The sequence below is a fragment of the Ambystoma mexicanum genome, chromosome 12, assembly GCF_040938575.1.
Source record: "Ambystoma mexicanum isolate Mex_15411 chromosome 12, UKY_AmexF1_1, whole genome shotgun sequence".
In the NCBI taxonomy this organism is placed as follows: Eukaryota; Metazoa; Chordata; class Amphibia; order Caudata; family Ambystomatidae; genus Ambystoma; species Ambystoma mexicanum.
Window position 1 is genome coordinate 109,330,291 of NC_090936.1, and position 25,421 is coordinate 109,355,711.

The following is a 25,421-nucleotide window of genomic DNA, read 5'->3' on the forward strand; positions in this document are numbered from 1 at the left end:
GGGACGGTGTCAAAAGCTGTATGCAGATCAATAAAAGCCAGATAGAAAATTTGGCCTTTCAGTTTTACAGATTCTGGAGGATACGGAACGTGGCCTGGTGAGAGAATTTGATGACTTTCAACCCTTTCTTCTAGTCGAAAAAGAATAGTTTTTGTATTGATTTTGGCTAATGAGTCGATTTAAGATAACGGTCTGTAATTTGATGGTAGCTCTGTCTACCTTCCTGTAAATTAGAATTATTGTTGCACCTCCTTGCAGGGTAGCTATAAGTTTTATTTATTTCATTAAAGAATAGGGATCCCGATATGGGCATTACTCTTACAGAGATGAGAGATCTGCTGGTAGGTTGTCTGGGCCAGGAGCTTTGTTATGTTGAGAAAGCAGAGCCCTCTCCACAGTCATTGAAAAGACAAGAGGATTGAGTCGGCAGGGCAATGGAATTTCCATCGGGTGTTTAAAGCTTCCTACAGAATGACTCATTTGAATTCATAGTATTATTTATAGGACCATGGAAATGATCTTGCTAAGCCTGGCCTGAAGTGCTGCTTTATAAGTGGCTGTTTTCAGGGTTTAGGCCACTCCTGACTATAAACCAAGTCTCTGGCCTTATGTAGCCTAGCTGGATAAATGAGTGAGTCCCACAGGGCCCTAGTATAATCTGCTTTCTTTCTTTCAATTATATTAGTCATTCGTTTTACAGACCACTGCTTCGCTGTCTCTTCCTTTGGAAGCTTTTAATTCCTGTGATAGGGTGGATTTAGCCTTCCTGAAATTGTTTTCAAACCAACATTTCTTGTTAATTAGTTTTTTGTTTGCTGTTCCCATTCTAATTAAAAAAAGAAAAAGGCAATATGCTCTTAGCCAATATATCATACAATTAAAGGGGGGATAATGCAGAATTGCATGTTGCATATTCTTCCAGGAGAGGTAACACAACACGTCTGAATATATTGCTGGTAAAATAGAAAGATTAGCGACTGCTGTCCATTTAACAGCCTTCTGATTAGTGGTTCTCTCGAGCCTCATAGCAAGACAATAAGCAGCTCGATCACTGGCCCAGTTGACAGTAGGGTCAGTTTGGCAATAAGTAGATCATGGTCACTTTCTGAGCACCCTGCTACTCTGAAAGATTTAATTAAACCCCAATGTTCTACACTTATCAAAATAAAATCAGGCTCTTTTTGGGCTTTATTCTGAAAATTGAGTTTGGTGGGGGAAGACTTCAGGAAAACATCTGTTGCAGGGTCCGAGTCCATATGAATGGGTGGCTGCAAGGACAGTTTGCTACGGGATAATTGCACACAGGGGGATACACTTTGAGATCTAGGATGCCCCAGATCTCACGGTCTAGTGCAAGATCCTCAGAAGACAGGTTAGCATGTTCAGGTTGACAATGTGTGTCACATAGTTATAGTAAGGCCCTGTTTTTTTTAACCTGTCAGTGATGTTACAAACAGTTGCTAGCGCTTGTTCAAGATCATTTATTGCCCCTTAGGTTTTATGTAAGATTTCAGTAAGTTGGACCCCCCTTAAAACCAAGAACTAAACAAAGTAGAAAGTAGGTCTGGGGGCTTAAATTCTATCATTTTACGCATGGATCCAAGACTAACATGCAGCACCACCTGTAGGGAGTCCCTTTTCTGCTTTTTGGGCTGGGTGAAAAAAGGTGCAATAAGATTTGTGGATGGGATCACTAAACCAGGTTTCCTGGAAGCAAATGATTTTATGTTCCTGTATGCCAGTCTGGGTCTGCATTTTTACTAACTAGCCCACAGATGTTCCAGGAAAGGAAAGAGGGGCAATTATAATTAACCCTGCGATAGGTTTGGGTCCCCATCTAAAAAAATATAGGTTGCTGGGGGGTGGTCACTGTCTCATATCAGTGGGCCTGTGGGTTGAATGTCTTCTCAGAGGTTTGTTTGCTAAGCTCCACCAGATCAATGAGGTCCCCGGTAGTTGTTGGTTGCTCTTTTGTTGTGTCTTCCCGGTGTAGGGAGGGCAGGGGTTTGTTTGCAGTTTTATGTGGCAATCCAAGTGGGAGGGGCAGAGTGCACAGTATTTGATTGATGGAAGACCATGCACTAAATGCTCCGAGGTAAGTACCAAATGAATATAGTTGTAGGTGGAATTTGTAGGATCTGAGCAGTGTCTAACCTGAGTGTCTGAGCGTATCACTCTTAGGCAGTCTTTGGTATGTTGTATCCAGTGAATCGTCTTATTTATTAATGATTCAGGATACTCATTTAGACCTCTCTGGAGTTTCTGGACTTTCGTTATGAACACAGAGCATGTTTTCCGTCAACATTTTGGTAATATGGGATCAGAGTTTGGTTTAGTGAGGGGCTAGAAGAGGAAATGTTAGTTCTGGAAGACAGGGGTAATTTGGGAAGTACATGGTTTTGGCATTTGAGCATACAATATTGCATACCAGAGTTTTTACACTTGTTGGAAAAGAGGGATGGGCCCTTGGAGGCGTAGTATTCTCAACAGTTGGATCCTTCCTAGTGATAATCCCAATGACCGATATGTTCTCCACGCGTGATTGCATGTTCATCGGTTGTGTTTTCAAAAGGTCAACATCTGTTTTAAAATGATACATTAATACATTCCAAACAGTACAACAGTTAAAATTCATGGTCTCCGAACAGTAGGGAGACCGAAGCATACTTTTCTGGATGAGTATTACTAATGGGAACATCAAAAGGTTGAGGTATTATGTCTACTAGGCGGTGCGATTTAGTGCCCTGGTGTAACTCAGCAGCTAATGGTGAAGTAATGGGTTTGGTCCCCCTGGGTTGAAATTCTTGAGCTAAAGTAGTATTCAAATAGTCTTTACGGGGTGAAGGAACGTTTTTGGGACAACAATCTAAACTATACAGGCCTCCTGTTGCTCAGCCCCCATCTCTTTGATGTCAGGGGCTAACAATCCTTAGAAACGAAGACAGAGGGTTTCTGGGATTGATGCAGTAGATCATCAGTCCATGTCTTTTACCCTGCTATGGTTAGGTGGAGATTGGGATTGTTCTTGTGGTGATACGAGAATACAGCCTGACCTTTGGTGGTGCAACAGACTTAACTTAGTGTGTTGGATTGAGTTGAGTCCTAATCTGAACTTCATTTGAATTTTCATCCAACTTTGAATAACTCTTTTTAATCCTAACCACTGGCACTGCAAAAATCTATATATGCCGACCTGAAGAAGTATATGCATTGCAATCAGTCACATTTGGGCACAGTGCCCCAAACCATGTTTTGGCTGAACTTTATTTTAAAAAAGTAGGGAAGCTGTTTTGTGTTGATTCTAAGAGTTATGCCTATTTCTATGCATTTTACTACTCACCTGTGTTGCACTGGTAATTGATTCATATGCAATTCTATGTTTCATAAGGGTGGAAGTATATCTGTTTTATAAGGTTGTTGCACAACAATATTTGACTAGACGTATCTGCTTAGTGTGCAATCTAAAGGTCCAATAAATAATTGTTTATTTTTATACTTGCCTGTCAAACAGGAATTGCTGGTGCTGCTCTGTGTGGACTCATTGTATCCCTAGACCACTCTCACACCCTTCCAGCGACTAAGCTTTGACTGCTCTGCTACCTCACCTTGATTGTGTTTTGGCAAACGTCTGTTTTTTCCCTGTTCATAATAGGGTGGCCTTCCAAAATCCTCCCATTAGGGCTGATTTTGGAAACCCATCTTAATATACCTCTACTCCAAGCTCCTGACCTCCCAAATATAACCTTCCTCACAGCCGACTCTATCCAGAGAATTTGTTTAGACGCAAGTATGAAAGCCCCTGCCAAATCCCCTAGGTTGGCTACCCATTCCCCACGTCAGTAGGGGCTTTTTGAATATCACCCTCCACCCCCCAAATCAAAAACAAAAATATCTTAAAAATAAATGTCTTTGAAGGCCCCATTAAGTTTGCATGTCCAATTCCTAGAGGATTCATTTTAAGCTAACATACCTTAATAAGGCCTGTCACATGTTTGTGCTTGATGTAAGCATTCTGTTGGAGTGCCAGGTGCTAGTCTCAACCTTGGTCATTTTCATCAGAAAGGTTTTCTATGTTAGTGCAAATATTCCTTTTACTGGTTTAACAGAGTCCTGTGATTTCCCTCTAACCCCACCAAAAACCACACCAAATCTTAACCAGATACATTTCTTGGCTTCAATAAGTCACGCTGCGTATGCCAAAATCACTTAGTATTTAGAGTTATGAAATTATTTAGAAACAGTCTGAGCTTTTCAATGTCAGATTAGTAAATAAAATTGTACCGTTTTACTTTGTCATTCCTTAATTGTTAATGGTACTTTCATTTATTTCTCGTTATCCACAGGATGATTTACTGTCACTTAAGGTTGTTAGTGTGCTGCACCATCTGAGCATTAAACGTGCCATACAGGTCTTACGGATAAATAACTTTGATCCCAACTGTCTGCGTAGAAGGCCTTCTGATGAGGTAAAGTAATTTGACATCCTGATTACTAGAGTTAATCCAAAGCTACAGAAAACATTTGTGAAAATATTTAGATATTTTTCATATTCCTGCAGAGGCTGGATTTCCATAGCTATGCCAGAACTCTCCAAACATTTTGAAATGTGTAGGCGATTTCTGAAATCATTGAAGAATTTTCTAAGTCTGTGATCATAAGAGGCCTGTATTTTCTGCAGAAAAATCCGCCCTACAGATTCGGAGTGTTTCTAAGATGACCTTGTAATGATGAGCTCTAATTTCACTAGAACAAAATGTACTGAATAATCTGCAGTTACTTCATTGCAGTGCTAACTTAAGCAATTAAAACTGTTTACTGAAGGATCAACAGTTAAAGGAGATGGAGCACCAACCAAGTCTAACGAAACCAGAGAGTCTACAGTCGCAAGCAATAAACTGCATACCATCAAATACGTACAGTAGGTACACATGCGGCAGACCCATAGATTGACAGAATCAAAGATAACGATGCTTGGGTTCAACAGTGATTTCATGATCGTCCTCAAGGGGAATAACTGAGAGCTATGGATTCCCTTTTCAAGCAATCCTTGTGTTGCTGACTACATAGAACTGTTTATCAACAATTGGCATCCTGCAAAGTGGACTTTGACTTGCACCATACTCTATTGAACATGTCGGCAACATAAAACGCATTACAGAGTTTAACGATCAATTACTCTTTTAACCAAAGGCATCCAACCTGACATGGGGTAATGGGGTTTTCTTTCAGCAGAAGAACTTCTATCCCACACAGTCTGCTGGAGGAGTTTTGTTTGGAATTGTTTTAAAGGGTTTGGAGGCACTTTGGTTGGGAGTGGACAATATGGCTTCTGACATTAAAACTTAATTTCAGTCGACAGGCTAAGAATTGTTACGTGGAAGCATGCAGTAATGCGCAAGATGTACTTTTTCTACAGGAACAATTGAGAAAGGCCTCTTAATGTTCTTCTGTATTGTGGGCAAATGTATATTATGTGCTGAAATTCACCGGCAAAATGTTGGGAGTCAGATGGTACATTCTCCAAATTTTGTAACAGTTGTCAGTGTTACTTTGACATTGAAGCCAGTATGGTTTACAAAATTTAAATAACTGCATACAGCTGATATTATCCTACTTCCTGGACTATAATTTATGACTAATTAATAGCGTCTTGCATGACATTCATAGTGCCTTGTTTGGCTAACCTCTACTAGCAATTACTTAATTTAAAATACATTTTTCCTTGTTGCAGCACTGAAAGGTATCTGTACTTTTTAGTAGTTTGTGTGTGTTGCCTCCTAATTGTGTTTAAATATTAGAACCTGAGAGATATACAAATAAAATATATTTCGGAGGCTTGTGGATCTGCTTAGAATCACATGCTTTACATAGGCCACTATCTAGTCTTAAGTGTGGAGTGCTACATGACTTGTTTTCGAAAGTCAAAAAGGGATGTCAACTGGGTGTGTCTGTATAATACTATGCTAGTGTGACCTCTGTTGTACCCATGGTCCTTCACGCTTTGAAGTACTTCAGATTATGGCTTTTAGCCTTTATAGACATATTTGTTTATTTTAATTAAATATTGTGTTCAGAGAAACAACACTGCAATCTCATCTCGACAGCAGTCTCCTCATCGACGACTGTCGCAGCTTTGGCCTACCTTAGGCCTTGACCCTCAAAGTGGGGCGCGAGGGGAATGTTACATTCAACCTTTTTAGAGAGTGCCTACATTTTATCTTTCCCTCCTTTCTTCTAACTATTTGGCTTCTTTTATCATGGAACACACCTTTTAAATTCTGTCCCTCCTGCCATAAAAATGACCCCTGGAAGGACACTCATAAAGTGTGTAATAAGTGCCTTCCTAGCGACCACTGCGAAAAACGTGGCATTGCCTGTCAGATTTTTTGCCCAAAGAATCTTAAATCTTGGCAGACCAAATGGGCAGCCCACGTCATGCAGGTAGAGGCTTGTGTAGATGTACCAATGGGCGCTGAAGAATTCAGCGCACAAAGTGACATCGAAGATTAAATGGGAGCAACGGCTTCCCAAGTGCTAGTCCCCCCACCCCCCTTCCTAAAGGCATGCAGGCGGCATCGCTATGGAGACCACATCCGGTGATAGTGGCACACACGCACGTAGGGAACAAGGGGCGTGTCTCACACATTGACGAGGATAAGCAGACAACCCATAGCCTTTCGATGAAGCATTTTTCGAAGCAAGGCCACGCGAAACAGAAGGGCTCTACCAGCGATTCTACCCCGATGCAGTCCTCTCCGCCCACATCTCGTGTGCGCCATGGCAGTCCCCCAAAATGAACGTTAAGCGAAAAATCTTTCTTGCATAAACTCCTTTAAAAACATTTTTTATTTATAGTGTATATTGGCTAATAAAAACCTTAAACACTTTAAGGAATACATAATAGAACATAAAACATAACAATTGAGATTCATAAACTACATTTAAAATACTCTTTATATTAAACTCGTTACATCAAAATAAGATAAAATATATAATTCATTTAACTTGATCACATATATATATATATGGCAAAAAGGCATATTAAAAAGTTAATCAGATATATCGATGTATATATACAGGGAAAAATGCATTTTAGGGAATATAGAAATAAAACCACACATTTCATCATACCTGGACTCCCAATTTATCCCACTCTGATATAACTATTTTCTGAATATAAAAGGCAACACATATATACACGGGGTCTGCCCTAAAAATACAGGACCAGAATTGATCCGATCAAATCATTCTGTTATCCCAAATTAAGTCTTTGTATCCCATTTCATACCAGTTACTCAATTTATAGCATGCAGTAAATGGATTATAGTTTCCACCTCCATTTTACAAAATCTACATATCCTTTTTTCCCTGGATATTTTCTTCCATGCACCAACATACTCTAGACAAGGTAGCATATTAAATCTCAATAACATAATAAATCTACTTAGTTGCCTATTGCTCACCTTTATTATATATTTACAAGGTCTATTAGCAATCATCCCTTGCAGACAATCGGTAGAGAATCTACTTTTCTTCCCCAGGCGCTCAAAGTCTGCATAAAAAACAAAGGGTACAAGTTTCAAAAACACACGCAACTGAATGTACACCGAAACCGATGCCTATTTCCTCCAGCGTTCAGGCTCCCGAACGTACATCGAAGACTAGTACACTAGAGACAGCATTAAAACAATTGTCCAAACACACTCATTCATAAACTAGTTTTTCGGCGCAAGTCCATACATCGCCGAAATGCAGTCACTATGTTTATTGAATTTATATAGCGCTTTAAGCCAAAGCACTTTACAGATTAACAGGTACAAAAGTGAGAGAAGCATAATGACAACATGAAACAAGTCATTAGAACAATAAGTAGAGCAATTTACTAAAGGAGGGAGGAGAGTGGGGGAAGGGGAGAGGGGTTAGGTGATGGAGTTACAATGTCTGTTTTAAGGTCAGGGGGAAGGGGGAGGGTAAAGTAAGGGGGAGTGGTCTGGTGTCACCAATGCCCCTAATTGGTATCAGTGACAGGTTTGAGGTCATTGGGGAAGGGGGATTGGAAGGGGGGGGGGCAAGGAAGGGGAGAGAGGTGGGGAAGGGGAGTCGGGGGGGGGGGTGAAGGGGGGATTTCAGGGAAGAGCAGAAGGATGGGTAGGTAGGGGTGGAGCGGATGGAGAGTGGAAGGGAGTTCCAATGTAGGTGGGGCCAAGAGTTGGAAGGAGCTGAAGCGTGAGGAGGCAAATGGGGCAGGGGGTACCGTGAGAAGGTAGAGGTCTACTGAGCGGAGAGAGCGGGAGGGGGAGTAGAATGAGAGGAGGGAAGGAAGGTAGGGGGGGTGCCAGGTCATGGAGAGATCTATAGACAAGATGGAGGAATTGAAATTTCATTCGTGAGAGGAAGGGAAGCCAGCTAAGTTGAGAGAGAGAGGAAGAAATAGTCTCGAGGGCCGAGAAGACGTAGAGTACAAATAGAGGAGTGGTAGATGGATTTTAGGGGAGTAAGATAAGAGACAGAGAGACCAAAGAGGAGAGAGGAGCAGTAGAAGAGGCGGAAGAAAATAAGGGAGTAGATCAGGAGTTTGGAAACATGGAATATGAGAGAGGAGCAGATCTTGCGGATGTTAAAAAGGTGGTGCCGGCAGGCTCGAGAGGTTAGAGAGATGTGGTTGGAGAAGGAGAGAGAGGAGTCGAGATGGAGGCCGAGATTTCGGGCATGGGTAGATATGGGGAGGTTGGAAGGTGGAAAGTGGATGAAAGGAGGGGGCTAGAGGGAGAGGGTGTTAGGAGGGAAGAAAAGCACCTGAGTTTTGTCAGTATTGTGGGAAAGAAAGTGATATGACATCCAGTTTTTTATGGCTGTGTGGCAGGAAGAAAGTGTGGTGGAGGTGATTGGGGTGAGAAGGGAGGTATAGAGAGAGAAAAGAAGGGGTCCAAGTACAGATCCCTGAGGGACGCCATAGTTCAAGGGGAGGCTGGAGGAGGTACGCCCCAGGAGACAGTGAAGGATCGGTTGGACAGGTATGAGGAGAGCCAGGAGAGAACAGGGTCTTTGAAGCCGAAGGAGAACAGAGCGCTAAAATGTAAGGGGTGGCCTACAGTATCAAAAGCTGCAGAGAGGTCAAGGAGGATGAGAATTGAAGATTGCTTCACGTAGCGGGCAGTGAGGAGAGAGTGCACTACACTGAGCCCTCGTCACATCTGTCACAAGCTTTACATTCTAGTCCTGGACGTAACCCTGACCCTTTTTATGACACACCTAAGACAGGTTCTTTGACAAAGGAGAGGTTTCAGCAAACTATGGACAAGGTCTCATTCTTTGTGTCTTTTATGGAGAAATAGCCACTATCACAAAAGCATGTTTTGTCCCCATAGGCCATCCCCATACCCCTCTGATCCCCCCCCCTGTGATGTTTCCTTGTGCCCACCTACCCTTCTCGCACACAGGTGTTTTCTGTTGTGCTTGATTCTTCTACCCTGCTCCCCCTTACCCTCCCTCCAGCCTTCATCTGCAACAGTATGTCCTGATACATTCTGGTTTCACCATCACTGTCTTGTGACCAATGCTGGATTTGACTTTTATGGACTTAATTGATCACGGTGCGTCACCCTTTCTTAACTCTTATGCTAGACTTTCTTTGCATCTTGTACTCATGGTGGCCCTGAATCATGCTATTCCCATCTTCATCTTGTATCCTGGCCCGCAACATTATGTGTTACTACTGACTTCTGCAATTATATTTGCTCTCCCCTCTTGCTTCTGCACTCTTTTTGACTGCTTACTCTCTGTTCTGTCCTCTCCCTTTCTCACTTTTCCTATCTCCTCCCCTTATTTGCTTCTATGTACTTCCTCTATCAGAATTGTCCCTGGACCTAGTATGATAGCAACCTCGTCTGTCTCCTCCCCCCTCCCCTTACGGTTTCCCTACCCCCGACCCCCTCCAGCACTATCTGAAATGGCGTCAGGCCTAATATGATAGTCGCTTGTTTTGTTCCTCCCCTCCCTTTCTGCACCCCTCTCCCTCACCTTTTGTTTTTCTCTGACTCTACCAGAAATGTCGTGAGGCCTAGGACAATAGTCGCCTGTTTGTTTTCATTTCCTTCCCACTCTCCCCCTCCCTTTCTTACCTATGTCTTAGCTTTTGCACTTTCTGAAATGTCGTCAGGCCAAGTACGATAGTTAATTTCACATCCTTACTGTTCATTGCCTGTAAGAATGTTATTGTATTTTCCCTTGTTCCCTCCCTTACCTTGAAGCATTTTGAAACACATTGGGTTATAGGAGCTATATAAATAAACTATCATATCTTATTGAAATAATGCAAGGAGAGCTCGCGTCTAAATCCTCTAGATTACATAAATATGCAGGGTTTACAGAAGAAGTCATTGATTTAGATCAGGATAATACTGATTATGACAAGGATCAATATTGTGATGATCCTTATAATGAGGATGAGGAATGTTTAATTACTTCACCTACAGATGGGGACCAGCCTGTAGCTGACTTTCGTGTACATGATCGGATTTTATATAATCAGCTTAAAAAGGAGCAAGCCACTTAAAAATGCAGACACAAGGTCTCACACGATCTAGATCTAGGACAGTTCATTCCTCTGCTTCAGTCAGTGTCCAAAAGAATACCCACCTTTAGAAACACCTTCTCTCAACCGGGCTGTTAATCCCAGAGTGGAAAATACTTTTCGCCCGCACCCTCTGACCTGTTGTACTTACGCAGTAACCTGAAACCAGACTCACTGGTGGTTACCACCACCCACAAGAGGGCAGGTACTCCCTCCGCATCCACAGAAGCTCCTCCTGAAAAGGAGAGTAAAAAGCATTTCGCCCTATGTAAAAAGGTGGCAACTTCAGTTGCATATCAAGTGCGTATTGCTAACAATGCCACTCTTCTTTGTTTTATTTTATTTTTTACATTTATATAGCGCACAGAAAGCCCAGGGGCATTGTGGTGCTGTTACTTGCAACATGCTTAGTTACATTATGCATATGTTACAACATTGGAGCGCAGGGATGTAATACATGTTATGCATAAAATGTACACAGTTCAAATATCATAAGGTGATCAGGCGAATAAGGTGGTTTTCCATCTATAATAGAGCACTCTGGGACAAGGTCCAGTCACAGCTGGACACAGTCCCTGAACCTCGTTGCACTCAAATTCTGAAGACAGTAGCCGAGTGCAAACAAGTGGATAACAATGTTATAAAGGGAAATTCGGATGCAGCTGACAATGCAGGTAGAATTTTAGCAGAAGGCACAATACTACAGTGCCATGCTTGTTTGCAACAATCTGGGTTTAAGGTGGAGACTCAAGCAACCTTACTTCATATGCCTGTTGAAGATAACGTGTTGTTTGGAAAGGCGGTAGATCACACCTTGGAAACTGCTAAAAAAGAGCATGAAACTCTGAAATCCTTAAACCAGATTTCTAACTAACCCTATATTCAACGCTGTATTTTTAACATACATAGGTTTTTTCGCTGACAAACATATCCATGCGCATCACAATCCACCTTCAACCAAAGATCACCCCCTCCCCATCCCACCACTTGGTATTCCACCACATCACAAACACTCCCCATTCAATCTACTTATCAAAGGGGTTTGAGATGAAGTAGAGGTCGCTATAGAGCAGCAGTCGCTAAAGGCTCTGGTGCCCAAAAACGGTGGCAATCCAGTCGATGGGAGGGAATCTCCTCAGACAAGTGGGTTCTTGCCACCGTGAACAAGGGGTACTCTATAGAGTTCCTCACCAAACCTCACAACCATCCACCAAAGCAACAAAAGATGTTACAAGAAAATCAATGCATATTACAAGAAGAAATTCGAAATCTACTACAAAATGGAGTGATAGAGCTGGTCCCTCCTCGCGAGGTAAACTATGGTATTTATTGAACTTCCTTCCTTGTTCCAAAAAAGGTTTAACTATGCGCCCTTTGTTAGACCTTCGTCCAGCAAACAAATATGTCAAACCGTAAATATTTCTAATGACTATCCTTCAGGAAGTAATCTCAGTCTTAAAATAGGGGGATTACATGTCAACACTGGATATGAAAGATGCATACTTTCATATTTCAATGTTTCAATGTGACCAACTCATTACCAGTTTAAGATGCACCCCTTCGGCATATCCTTAGCGCCAAGAGTATTCACCAAAATGCTCGCAGTGGCAGCTGCCAACCGGCGCAGACAGTCTATTGCTGTGTATACTAATCTCGACGACTGGCTAATAACAGCAACACCTTGGAGATGTCATCAAAACACCCAAGAGACCATCAACCTGCTTTTCAGTCTAGGCTTTTCAATCAAAGAGGAAACATATTCTTGTTCCAAGTCAACCAAAACAGTTTCTTGGGGCCCAAATTCAAACGAAAGACACTTTAGTCTTCCCCTCCAACAAGAGGGTACAGCATTTCCTACAACAAATTCCACATTATGTAGCCGGTCGTCAGATAACCGTACGGAAAGCCATGCACCTCCTAGGGATGATGGCTTCATGTATTTACATAGTAGTGTATGTGTCCCATGCAACTGTGGCTAGCGAAACAATGGTCACAAGTAAGAGGTCAAGGGGATGATTTAGTGGTAATTTTACAGAACTTAGGTCATTCCCTTCAGTGGTGGACAAAGGAGAACCTTCTACATGGAAAATTATTCACAACCCTGCAGTAGAAGTAATTCTTACCACAGACGTGAATTGTTAGAAGTGTTCAAACCGCTTCCAGCCTTTCAACACCTTCAGGGGAACAACGGTCCAAATCCTAACAGACCGCACAATACCCATACTTTACATAAACAAGCACGGGGAAGACATATGCCAAGTCTGTCCAACCTAGCACAGAACATATGGATTTGGGCAATGAAACGCATCATGTTCCTTCTGTCCCAATGCGTTCTAAGGGAACACAACTGCCTAGCCGATGTCCTAAGCAGAGACTTGCAGCTTCCATCAGAACACGAATGGCAGTTACAAAAAGACGACATCTTCTCAAACTGGGCACAACCAGAAATAGATCTATTTGCAACCCAGCACATTGTACAATGCCCAGACTACATGTCCCGGTACCCCCAAGCAGGGTCCAAGGGGAACGCTCTGGATGAATTGGTCAGGGAGATTTGCTTATGCTCCACCCCCCACCCCCATGCACTCCCTCCCCAAAACCTCTTCTGAACAAGATCCACAAAATGCACCAAGAACAAGTAAAACTAATTCTGATAGCTCTAATGCGTGCACATCAGCCATGGCTCTCACATCTGCTCAGAATGTCCCTTTGCTCACAAGTGAAACTTCCATGCCCATGTATTCTTCCTTTCCTCTCCTTCCCCCAGAAGCTAACTATCTCTAGAGCTCTGGTTCTCTCTAGGCTGTGCTACTGCAACAGCCTTTTCTAAATCTGCCTGCTTCTACTCTCCGCCCTCTGCAACTCACCCAGAACAGGACTGCAAGACTTGTCCTTGGCCTCAAACCCTGGTATCGTATCTCTCCAGCCCTGAAATCTCTTCATTGGCTTCCAGTGGCTGCAAGGGTTAAATTCAAAACCCTCTGCATTGTCCACAAGGCTTTCTGGGGCCTGGGTCCAGAATACCTTCAACTCTCCCTCTGTAAATACCTTCCCACTCGAGCTCTTCACTCCTCTACCTCCAACTCCCTCAGGGTCAGTCGCTTCTCCAAGCAACGAGTTGGGGGTAGGTCTCTTCCTCGGCCGGGGCCTCCTTCTGGAACAGCCTCCCTGCCACTCTGAAACTTGAGGAGAACCATCTCTGGTTCCGGAAGCACCTTAAGACTTTCCTTTTCTCTTCTGCCTTCGCTCCTCCTCTCCCCTGCTGATCTGTCTGCTTTGGCTCCGTGCACCTGGCTACCCTCTGATTTCGGGCCCAAGTCCCTACCCACCCAGCCACACACGCATACTGCCTCCTGGTAACCCTTGCATTCGGGTCTGTAATCTGTAACCCTATAGTCCCCCTTCTGTAAAAGCAAAAGAGAAATATCGAGGCGGAGTATCACCAAAAGGAAATACACCAAACACAGGCTTATAAAGATTCACAGATCTTTATTCTAAAACTGTACAGTTTACAAAGGAACAAAGTATCAGATAGCTATCTGGCCCTCAGTACATCACAACAAATACCAGCCCTTTCGGTGTGATAAGTGAGAGGTACTGGACGTCTACATATTCACATCTTATATACAATTCTCAGTTGCAACGTCCATCCCCTCTGCAAGTTAATTATTCTCAGTCTAGGGTTCGTGCCAAGTTCACCTCTAGTTAGTCCAACTATATGCATGTGGATTACGTCTAGTTTATAAAACAACAAGCCACAATGGCAACAGTGTATCTTAGAATTTGACATTAAGCCTTAGTACATGTCTTATACAATGTAGTTCAACAAGTGCTCACATTCAGTATTTAAACAATATTGTATTCAATGTATGCCCACGCATCGGACTTATTGGCGCGATTAATCCTTTGATCTTCAGGTCAAACATAGGACATGGTCTTATTACACGACCCAAACATTTAGCCTAAAGGCAGTCTAGGCATTAACCTGTGTTAAGGTCAGGACAGCTAAGGTAATGAGCAGGAGAACACTGTCCACCATTTTAGAATACAGAGTGACTTTTAGGTGGAAATGAAAATGGCGGATAGACTTAAAATGGCGGCTAAGTCAATCTAAGGTCAGCACTTTGTAATGCGGATTTCTCCGCAAAGCGACTGGGTTTAGGCCAATATATTCAATAAAGGAGGCACAATATGATATCCTGTTTAACACTACCTGCACTTATCTGACACCCCTTGTCTGCGCTTCAAGCCTTGCACTTGCCACCTTGCTGGCTGCACTACCAGTTGATGTTATTTTATCCCTTGCTCAGCACTTTCCCCCCTCTAACCTCTCCCTTGCACTTTCCCCCTTCCCTCTCCCCTGCACTTGCACGTTCTCAATGTCACTTTGCCTAGTAAGATCGTTGCTTTGTCTTCCCTTGTTCCCCTTCCTTGCCATGTCGCGGTCTGAAACACGTGTGTATGAGCACGATACAAATAAATTATCATATCATATATCATACAATATGCTGTCGCAACATCAGGGGACAGTTTATCACCCATGTCCTCAAACACTGAACTTGGCCGCATGGCTCCAGAAGTCATAGTTTGGTCATCTCAACTTATCACAAAGATGTATTGAACCTTAAATAGGCATGCAAACCTAATACCAGCCGTTGCTACTGCATTAAATGGAAACAGTTTGTTATTTGGTGCAAAGCTAGACACATCAGTCCAAGTGATTATTCTCCTTTACACATTGTTATATTTGCTTTTCCTGTTGGTTTCAGGGTTAGTCTTCAACTGTCTTAAGGTCCATCTAGCTGCACAAACCACCTCTCAAACAAAAGTTTTGTGGTGGAAGGCGCCAGTGGTTAAAGCATTCATGGAGGGGATTAAACGATTACACCCACCTATTTCAAACCCAAATCCCTGATGGGATTTAAATATTGTTCTTACAAAGCTCATGGGTCCCCCTTTTGAGCCAATGGATGGAATCCGTTTTTAGCACCTCACTTGCAATACTGCTTTTCTCATTGCCTTTACAACCATTCGAAGGGTCAGTGAACCGCAGGCACTTTCAGTCCAGGATTAGTTTGTCGTCATCCATAAAGACAAAGTGGTGCTAAGAACACACCCACATTTCTTTCACCAAAATCTATTCCAAAGTTCCTTGTCAACCAGTCCATAGAACTTCCAGCTTTCTTCCAAAACCCTACCAATTCAGCAGAAAAAAGCCTACGTACATACTTTCTGCTGATTTCTTCTTACTTTCTGTTCCCCCACCACCATGTACCTCTTCTCGTTTCTGCTCCTTTCAGCTTCTTGTCCCCTTACACTGTAACTCCCTACTTCTCTCTGTCCGCTCCTCCCCCACCTATTCTTCCTTCTGCTCCTCTTTGAAAGAACTTCTTCTTCACTCCCCTCCCTGATACCTTCCCCTTCTCTGTATCCCCTTCCTCCTTCTATTATCCTCTCTCTGCTCTCCTTATCTATATCTTTTCCTGTCTCTACTGTGATCCCACTATTTTGTTGCTCACTTCACATATTACTCTCTCCCTCTCTTCATCCTTCCCTACCCGCCCTCCCTTCATCTCCTCTCCCTTCTTACTTGCAAATTGTTCTAAATGCCGATTTTATGGTTTGATTCACGTTTACTGCTTGGCTGCTACTGTTCCATGTTTTATGTATTACTGGTTATTATCTGTAAAACGCCTTGGATTAAGGCGCTATATAAAACAATAAAAATACAAATACACATGTTATGTATTACTTTAACCAACAAAGCCAATCAGAACAACTGATACATTCTTTGTTTCCATAGCTATTGGGAAGGGAGGGGGATCCTGTCTCCAAGTCAACTATCTCAAAGTGGATAGTCAAATGCATTCAATTTTGCTACTCTCTAACAAAACTCTGCCTTTCACGGCCAGAGTACCCTCTACACGTGGCACAGGAGCTACCTTAGCTTTTATTGCAAATGTCCCTTTAGTTGCCATTTGCAAGGCAGCTATTTGGAGTTTTATACATACCTTTACACAACATTTCTGTCTAGATACACATTCCAAACAAGATTCACCGGTGGGACAAGCAGTCTTAAAACATCTCTTTGCTACTGTACCTTCAAACATCCACCTGCCTTCTCCCTGCAGGTACTGCTTGCTAGTCTATGCAAAGCATGTGATTCTAATCAGATCCACACGCCTCAGAAGGCATACATTACTTACTGTAATCGTATTTCCGATGCTTGTATCTGCTTAGATTCATATCTCCCACCCTTCCTCCTCTCATGCAGTTAAAGGTACATAGACATCAAACATCTTACACTTGCTCTTATGTACTCACACATACACTTCATGCTCCCTCATGTCAGAAACAGAACAATCTGAGGGACTTCGCACAAAGGACCATGGGTTCTACGGATGTAACAGTATGGCTAGTATTACAGACACGCCAACTCGACGACCCTGTTAGGGGAGTTTTCCTAAAGTCCTACTGGTAGTAAGACTTCAGTAAGCTATCTCAGTGGTTTGGAGATCCCCAGCTCTTAGTATCAGTCTGTACTAGCTCAGGACCTTGGTAGTGTGGCAAGCGTATCTTAAGAGGAAGATGTGCGTTGTAGGTAAGTACACTGAATCTTAGCTGGACCGTTACAAAAAAGAAGCACTTGCACATGTATGTATATAAAAGTTTTATATTTAATATATTTACACCAGAATTCCTTTAAATACTTCAGACGTTTACGATAGAACACTTAGGAATACTAGATAATACACTTCAAAGGGAACTTTCACTTTTGTGTTTGTTTGACGTTACATTTGTAGCAACGTTAGAAAGGGGAAAAGACGATGTTATCGTATTATCGGTTATGCGGTTTTCAATGGGTTGTACTGTAATTCATTTACTCTGTAAAACATATAGAAAAGTCACTTAAAGGGAATAAAATAAGTGGTTAGTTCAACATGAAATTAGTTCAACGTCCTAGAGACTCTTTCTTCGCCTGGCAAGTCTTTTAAGTCCAAATACACAACCCTAGCTCAAGGCAGTTCGGAGAGGGCTTCAAGTCTTGACAAATAGCAGAATATGAAGAGTTCCCGTGGATTTCTTCCAGTGTCTAAAGTTATTGAAGCAACAAGTTAGCAACTAACAAAGGAGACCTTAAAACGGACTCTAGAAGGCGACACAAGCAGCAGCTTGCGTCAGAGGTAAGAGGGGGTTGCCGTGGACTCCTCTATTTGCACTCCAGTGCTCTGGAGCGACTTCTTGGAATCAGGTAAGCAATACCTTTTCCCCCCACAGTACTTTAGGTTTGAAGAAAGTATTTGTGCTGGTTTCTGTGTGATGTTGCAGCTCTGGACTCAACCTCTGGTTTCCTTGGCCTGGTGTCGAAAGGCAGGACGATGGAAGTTTTCTCTCAGCAGCAGTCTCGAGGATGAACCTTATGCATTACTTTTAGCAACTTCTTGGTGCACTCTGCGGTTTTGGTGCCTTTTCAGCAGCACCCACTAAGGACACGGATTGCCTGATAAATCTTCTTTGCTTCCTGCAGTCCTGCACTCTGCTGAGGGGGTCTGGGTGAATTGGATCAGATCTCTGGAGTGTCCTTACGGGTCAAGCAACTATTTGGCCAGATTCAGCTTTTCCAAAATGATGCACTCGAAATGGGCAGCAGGTCTCCTGTTATTGGGTTTCCGTAGCTCTGGAAGCTCCTAGGACCTCGGGAGATGGCTTGTTTCAAAGTTGGTCTTGGGACTGGTTGTTCCCACCAGCCAAAGTGAAGGAGTCGCCGACTTCGGAGCTCCTCTGTCGTGCAGAAAACGGGGTCAGGGCAGCAGTAGTCGCTACAGTCTTGCAAAGGGTCTGCAGGCGTCTCTGGTCGTCTTCTACAGTTGCTTCTGTTTCCTGTGGGCGACTTGCTTTACACTTGAGAAGCCTCATCTTTTATACATTTCCAGCACACTCTCCTCTGCAATCTCTCTCAGCATTTTACAGATAGGGGCGTTTGGCTGTCCAATCAGGACAGCCAAGACCCCCTGGGGGAGCTGGACCTTTTCAGGCACTCTGGCAGACAAAGGACAGGAGGAGGTGGAAGACTCCTCCCCCACTTCCTGCCTGCTCAGATACTCTCGAGCCTCGGTGGGGATACCTACTGGTTCCCAGCAAAGGCAAAACACACACAGACCTCCCCCACCCAGAATGGTAGAAGAAGGGCTAACAAAGAACAACCATGCTAGTAATTGTGAAAAAATAAGCAAGGCCTGTTGGGGAGAATTCTCTGTATAGGCTAATTTCCCAAACCTAGTGAGTCCCCCAGCAGCTTTGCTGGATTTCTTGGGGTTTATTTCTTTTCTCCTGTTAAGAGTGAGACTCTCTTTCTCCCACTCTTAGACATGATTTGAGATATCCTTTGACTTTGTAATGTGTTTTATGGGCTATGGGGTCTTTTACTCCATAGGGCTTCATGTGTTTTTGGTATGTGTGTTACACAGCACCCTCTGTGCAGTAACACAGGGGTGTCATAGTGACCCCCAAACATAGACTCCGTACCCTGGGACGGAATACTGTCTCCCAGGGCATGTAAAGTCACCATTGGCTTTACTAGTCCTAAATTGTGAACAGAACCAGTACAAACCATCATATTGTGGATGTACTGGTAGGGGCAATTCGATTGCCCCTGGGTCTGTTTTCCAAGAGGGGCACTGTTCAGTCCCCCCTGATCGAGTTTTGGCTGGTGGCAGTGGATACTACTTTTTATATTCGACCGCGAATATATTCCTATGGGATTTTCCCATTGTTCGAGGCTACCACTTTTTACAATAGCCTCAAACATACCACCGGTTTATTAAATGAATATTAATTCACCGGTTGGGATTTTTTGCCAAAACTCGGTGCTAAAATGGCGTCTGTGTTCGCTTTTGTAACTCTAACCCAAGTCGAGCCCTTTGTTCCACTTTTTGGCGGGCTTCTGCACAGAAGCCTCCAAAAGTGGTGCCACTCTGTCTGGGTCTACAGGATGTGTGGGAGGGGGGTTTGGGCACCCTGGACTGAGTTGCCTCTGCAACTCAAGTCGCACTCTTGTGTGATTGGCCCAGTGGTGATCCGCCCGGCTCACCACTTAGCATGTTTGAGTGACAGCTAGGACTGATGAATGGGGGTTGTCTGCATAAAAGCAGGGCTTTGGGGACTGGAACTTCAGAAGTCGCCACAGAACCAAAGAATCAGAAGAGGGAGAAGCTGAGCCGACCTGCAATGACGACGCCACCGGTGGAGCCCTGCTGAACCGCCTCACCACTTTCCGACGACAGAGAAGATCTTCATCCCGGAGAGTCTTCTTCCTTTGAACTGGTGGGGATAACCAGTTTGCCCTCCTTTTCGCCTTCCTGGATCGTCTCGTGGTCGAATCGCCCGTGCCAAGCACCCCGGCGGCTGGATAGCCACACTTCACCACCACCGCGAATGAAAGGGTAGTACCTTTTAACCGGGAAACTCCGCGGCTGGTTTCTTCCCTGGCAGTGCAACGACCTCCAGCTTTCCTCCACGTCGAAATCTTCTCTTCCCCTGGACGAAGCACCGACTTGCACCTGCTGCCAGGAACAACTGCCCTCGCTGGAGCTTTCTCACCATTTCAGGTACTGTGTCCTGCCTGGTCTCCCTTGCAACAGACTGTTCAAGGTGTCCCGTAAATTCTTGACTTTCTATCCTGGGGTGACCTGGGACCTGTTAACTAACTTTTTCTGAACTGATCCAACCCTTTTTGAACTATCTGCAAAGACTTTTCAAAGTATCATTCAACTGTGTGATCTTGGACACATTCCGCCTTGCTCTCTCCAAGAGTGGGCCAGGCCTATGAAATTTCTTGCTCCTCAGTAGACTCTGCCCTTTCTGACTTGCTGTGGTTCTTTTAAAAGTGTTGGTGTTGTGTGCTTTCCTAATTCTGCCTTTTTCCCCCCCTTTTTAATTAACTTATTGGAGTGGCATCTTAGGTTAAGCGCTTACCTCTGTCTGCAAATAAGTGGTGTTTATACTAAGACTTGTTCAGCAAGGAATCAGGGATGTATATATATTGATAGTTACTGTGTTGGAACTTGCTTGCCATATTAGTGTTAGTGTATTTTTTATAAGTGTCTTTAAATAAATAGTTATATACTTTGATACCAAAGCTCTAGTCGGTGTTTGCTTGTGCTACTGTATTTTGGTACCTATTTTGTATACTCTATATACTGTCTAACTCTTCTTGAGAGAGGTCTGGCTGCTCAGGCACAGCTACCAGGTAAATCTGGGTGGTACAGACTGCTACCAATTGGGTTTACTGCCAACACCTGTAGTCCTAAGCCTTTTGCAGTGGTCCCTAAGGGAACTGCACAGGTTTCTGCCTAACAAGGCCCCAAGTTGGTATTTGGGTGCCCCTATTGTGCACTACCGAGGCACCACAAACAACCTAACTAGTCTGTCAGGATCAATTCATAGCACTTCATCAACTGCTACCTGGTTTACTTCCATGCCAGGCCTGCTACCTCAGTTTACACTTGCTTTACTCCCATGCCAAGCCTACTCCTCCAAAGGTTTGCCATCCGGCTATACTTGCACGAACAGTGTTTTCACAACCAATGCTCTGGTGGGGTGACGTGCTTGCATAGGAGAGTACTGGGCAGCATTTGTGACCCTCCATTCCTCTGTCGATCACCAGCTTCAACTTCTTCTCCATGTGAAGCATTGATTTCTGAGTGTTGCATGCCACCTCTTCATCCAGAAACCGCGCTTGAGCTGCAAGCTGCCAGGGCTGGGAACACAGAACAGGGAAGACCTGTGATTCCGGCGACCCAGAGGCTGACTCTCTGCGACTGCTGGCACAGTGCTGGTGGTTTGAAAGTGAAGCCCCGAGCACAGAAGAGGCTCGCTCTTTCATAACCATGGCTCCAGAGGGGCCTGTGCTGTAGATGAACAAACAATGCATTCTTCATTAACCTGTAGTGTCAGCAGGGTACACATATTGCATTATTGTGAACCGAATTTTGTCATTTAGTCCCACGGTAATCCATGGGCTGACATGAAGAGGCGGGAAACCTGGGCCCGCATCTGTCAAGGGTGTCTACTGCTGCAAGCTGGTGGATCTGGCATGCTCCATCTGCACGAGTGTGCCGCAAGGCCTCTCTGGCCCTATTTCCTTTTTGCTCACCATTCCTTGTCCTGGCATATTCTTGGATTGTGCTACCTGCAGGCAAAGATGACTGGCAAGCTCCTGCTGGTACTGCTGTGACTACGAAGGTACAGATATGATATGGCATTTATAACACGCCTATACACAAGTGTTTCATGGTGTGACAAGACAAGGGGGGAAACTGAGGGAGGACAAAAACAGCGATTTTACTAGGCCTTGTGACATTCACATTGCTCAAGTGCAGGGGAAGGGGAAGTGGAGAAGTGCCGTGGGCAGAGGGGTAGAGAAGTGCGAGACAAAGGAAACAGCATAGAGTGTAGCCAATGGGTGGCAAGTGCGGGTGCTCGGAAGTGCAGCCAACGGCTAGCTAATAAGTGCAAGAGACGGGGCTGTAGATTTACAGATACAGACCACAAGTGCAGGGGGTGTTCAGTAAGTAATCAGCGATGTATATATATTGATAGTGACTGTGTTGGAACTTGCTTGCCATATTAGTGTTAGTGTATTTTTTATAAGTGTGTCTTTAAATAAATAGTTATATACTTTGATACCAAAGCTCTGTTCAGTGTTTGCTTGTGCTACTGTATTTTGGTACCTATTTTGTATACTCTACATACTGTCTAACTCTTCTTGAGAGAAGTCTGGCTGCTCAGCCACAGCTACCAGGTAACTCTGGGTGGTACAGACTGCTACCAATTGGGTTTACTACCAACACCTGTAGTCCTAAGCCTTTTGCAGTGGTCCCTAAGGGAACTGCACAGGTTTCCGCCTAACACTGGTGTACAGCGGTGGGATTTGTATTGAGTATTCATTTTAGTGTGCTTTTAGATACCTTAGAAATAGATGGGTCGCCTTGGCTGCCACTGAATGTATGAGTATAAGAATTGCAACGATTAATTTTTTACAGGCCTTGAACCTACAATGATGATGATTGTACAGTATGTTATGAATTTATATGGTTTTCTTAACTAGATTTTATGCTTATGAATTTTTCTTATCTGTATAAATTGAAAAAGTTGATGTAACTTCAACTATAGTCAATAAATAAAAAAAAAATAAAAAAAAGATACCTTAGTGCAACTAACCACAAAGCTTAGCACTAAAAAGTTTATTTTCTAACCGGTCTGTCAACTATGGAAAGTTATAGTTGAGTCCCTTGCTACAAAAACTGCTGATTGTTTAAGAGTTCGCTGTAAGCATAAGAATCTCCTGACTAAAGGCAAGAAAATGGAGCTAATAGAAAGATTGTTAGCAAACCAAAGTCTGGATGGTGGTTCAGAGGAACCTACCACTCCATCAAATGTAGATACCAGTAATGATATTGATATTGATCTAAGTATTGATAACCATGGGTCAGAAGCAGAAGAGGAGGGTGAGGATGATGAAGTTGTCCCCCCTAGGCCTCTGCCTGCTCTGCCAGCTGTACCTACTGGACCTTTGCCAGGTCCCACATTTAGTCCTCAATATCTGGAACTAGAGAAAATGAAACTTGAATTGGAGTTTAAGAGACTTAATACTCAAGCAGAACAAAGACACCAAGAACTGAATCAAGAACTAAGGCTCAGAGAAATGGAGCTCAAGCATGAGCTAGAGATGAAGAAATTGTCTGTTGAAAATGCGTCTCTCTCCGGATCCTCTAGGAGTTCCAGTCCCAAAAGACCCCGGATGCCTAAAGAGCTTGTGGGTATGTATGAACCTAAGTTGGATGTGTTAGATTGGTTGAGTCTGTTTAAGTATAATCATGGGCTCCAGAACATCACAGGAAATGAGTTACTTTCCTGGTTGTTCTCTAGGCTCCCCACTGTTGCAACTGATGTGGTAATGTAGTTGGGGGAGAAGGATAAGAAGGATTATGAATGTGTGAAGCTAGCTTTGATAGCTAGATTTGGAAAGACCCCTTCCCAGTACCTTAAGAGGTTTAGGACTCTCAAAAAGCATGATGGTACCCCTTGGGCTACCTGGGTGTGTGAAATTTTGAAGAACTTTTAGGGATGGATTAAGGGTTACAAGGTGAACACTTATGAGGGAATGAAGAATCTTGTGATGTTGGAGGTAATTTATGATGCCTGCTCTCCTGAGCTCAGACAGCACTTGGCTGATTCAAAGGAATTCGACTCCAGGACACTAGATAAGGCTGCTGACTTGTGGGTTGCCAACAGGGCTACTCACAAGGACCCTGGGGTAACTCAGAAAAAGGATGAGGGGAAAAAGCCTAAAAAGGACTCCAAAGAGAATTGTATTAATTCCAATCCCAAAGAGGGCCCCAAACAAAACAATAAGGGTAAGCCACAAGGGAAACCAAATCAGGCTATGGTACCTTCTGGTGCTAAACCAGAAGGAGGTCAGAGCAAGCCACCATTCCAGAAAGCATTTGGTAAATGCTATGTTTGTGGCTCGCCTGACCATGTGAAAGGGGACCCCAGATGTAAGGGTAAACCTTCAGGGGTCCACACTGTCTCCTTAGCCTTCGCTCCAGAGGAGGAAGTACAGATGGCCAGTGGAAACTTTAGCTGATGAACCCATTGGAGTCTCAGCTAGTATTTCTTTAGTGTCTCTGGGGTTGTGGGCACAACAGAATTTAGATGTAGATAATTCTATCCCAGATAATACTAAAGAGTATTATAAGGACAGTGTCCAGGTGAATGGTCAGGAGACTCCTGCCACTAGGGACACTGGGGCCAGCATAACTGTGGTGGATAAATCATTTTTTTCAGGCAGAGGATGTTGCTAAGGCACCCAAACGCCTCACCAACTTAGCTGGAGGGCCTGTGCAGATGCTTCCCCAATTACCAGTTCTCATCCAGTGTAATGACATGACTGTGAAGATACCTGTCAGCATACAAAGTGAAGTACCAGGAAGGGTTCTGTTGGGTAATGACCTGAAGACTCTTGGAGCAGTGTCACATACCCCCAGACCTCCTAGTAAAAGTTTACAGGAGCTCACCAGACCTGCAAGGGAGAGAACCATGAGAGGTACTCCCCAGGAGATGATGAAGAATGATATCACTCCTACTCCACTGGAGTTACAACCTACTATCTCTGAACAACAAGAAGCAAAGGGGAAACCCAAGACGTCTAGGAAACAGCCAGCAGCAAGCACTCCAGTGCTTCCAACAAGGACTTCCCCTAGGTTGTCCAAAGTTACACCTGTAACTCCACCTCTAGCTGAGGCTGAGAGGGAGGTACAACCCTGTGTGCTTGAGCTAGACTCTGAAGAGGAGCTAGTGGAAGGCCAAGAACTCATTGGGGATCTGGATCCTGTTGACCATCCTGAGCTGCAGTCTTTACTGGCAGAAGGTGGACCCAACAGGGCAGACTTCAGTAAGGGACAGAGAGAATGTCCAACTCTGAAAGGTCTTCGCCATCAGGCAGCTTCTCAGGCTGATGGGCAAGAGCCTGGGAAGTATAGGTTGCACTGGGAAGATGGCCTCTTCTACAGTGAACCGACTGAGTCTGCACCTGGGAACTACAAGCGGCTTGTAGTACCTCAAGAAAACAGACAACAGTTCTTGCAACTAGCCCATGAGATTCCTTTGGCTGGTCACTTGAGTTTCAAGAAGACCAAGGAAAGGCTCTCACTCTACTTTTATTGGCCAAAGATGGGGGCTGAGGTAGATAAGTTTTGCAAGAGCTGCCACACCTGCCAAACTTCTGGTAAGGTTGGCTCCAAGAATGTGGCACCTTTAGTGCCTCTCCCAGTAGTGGGAGTCC

At 43.9% G+C, this 25,421-nt stretch overlaps 1 protein-coding gene across 17 annotated transcripts in view; it reads left to right on the forward strand.

The window, feature by feature from the left end:
* PPFIBP1 (PPFIA binding protein 1) overlaps window positions 1-25,421 on the forward strand; it is a 1,584,927-nt gene that overhangs the window by 1,332,336 nt on the left and 227,170 nt on the right. For all 17 annotated transcript variants that reach the window (XM_069628106.1, XM_069628107.1, XM_069628105.1 and 14 more), the window contains one exon: window positions 4,344-4,466. In XM_069628106.1, coding sequence (XP_069484207.1) covers window positions 4,344-4,466 — 123 coding nt within the window. The remainder of the gene's footprint in view (window positions 1-4,343; window positions 4,467-25,421) is intronic.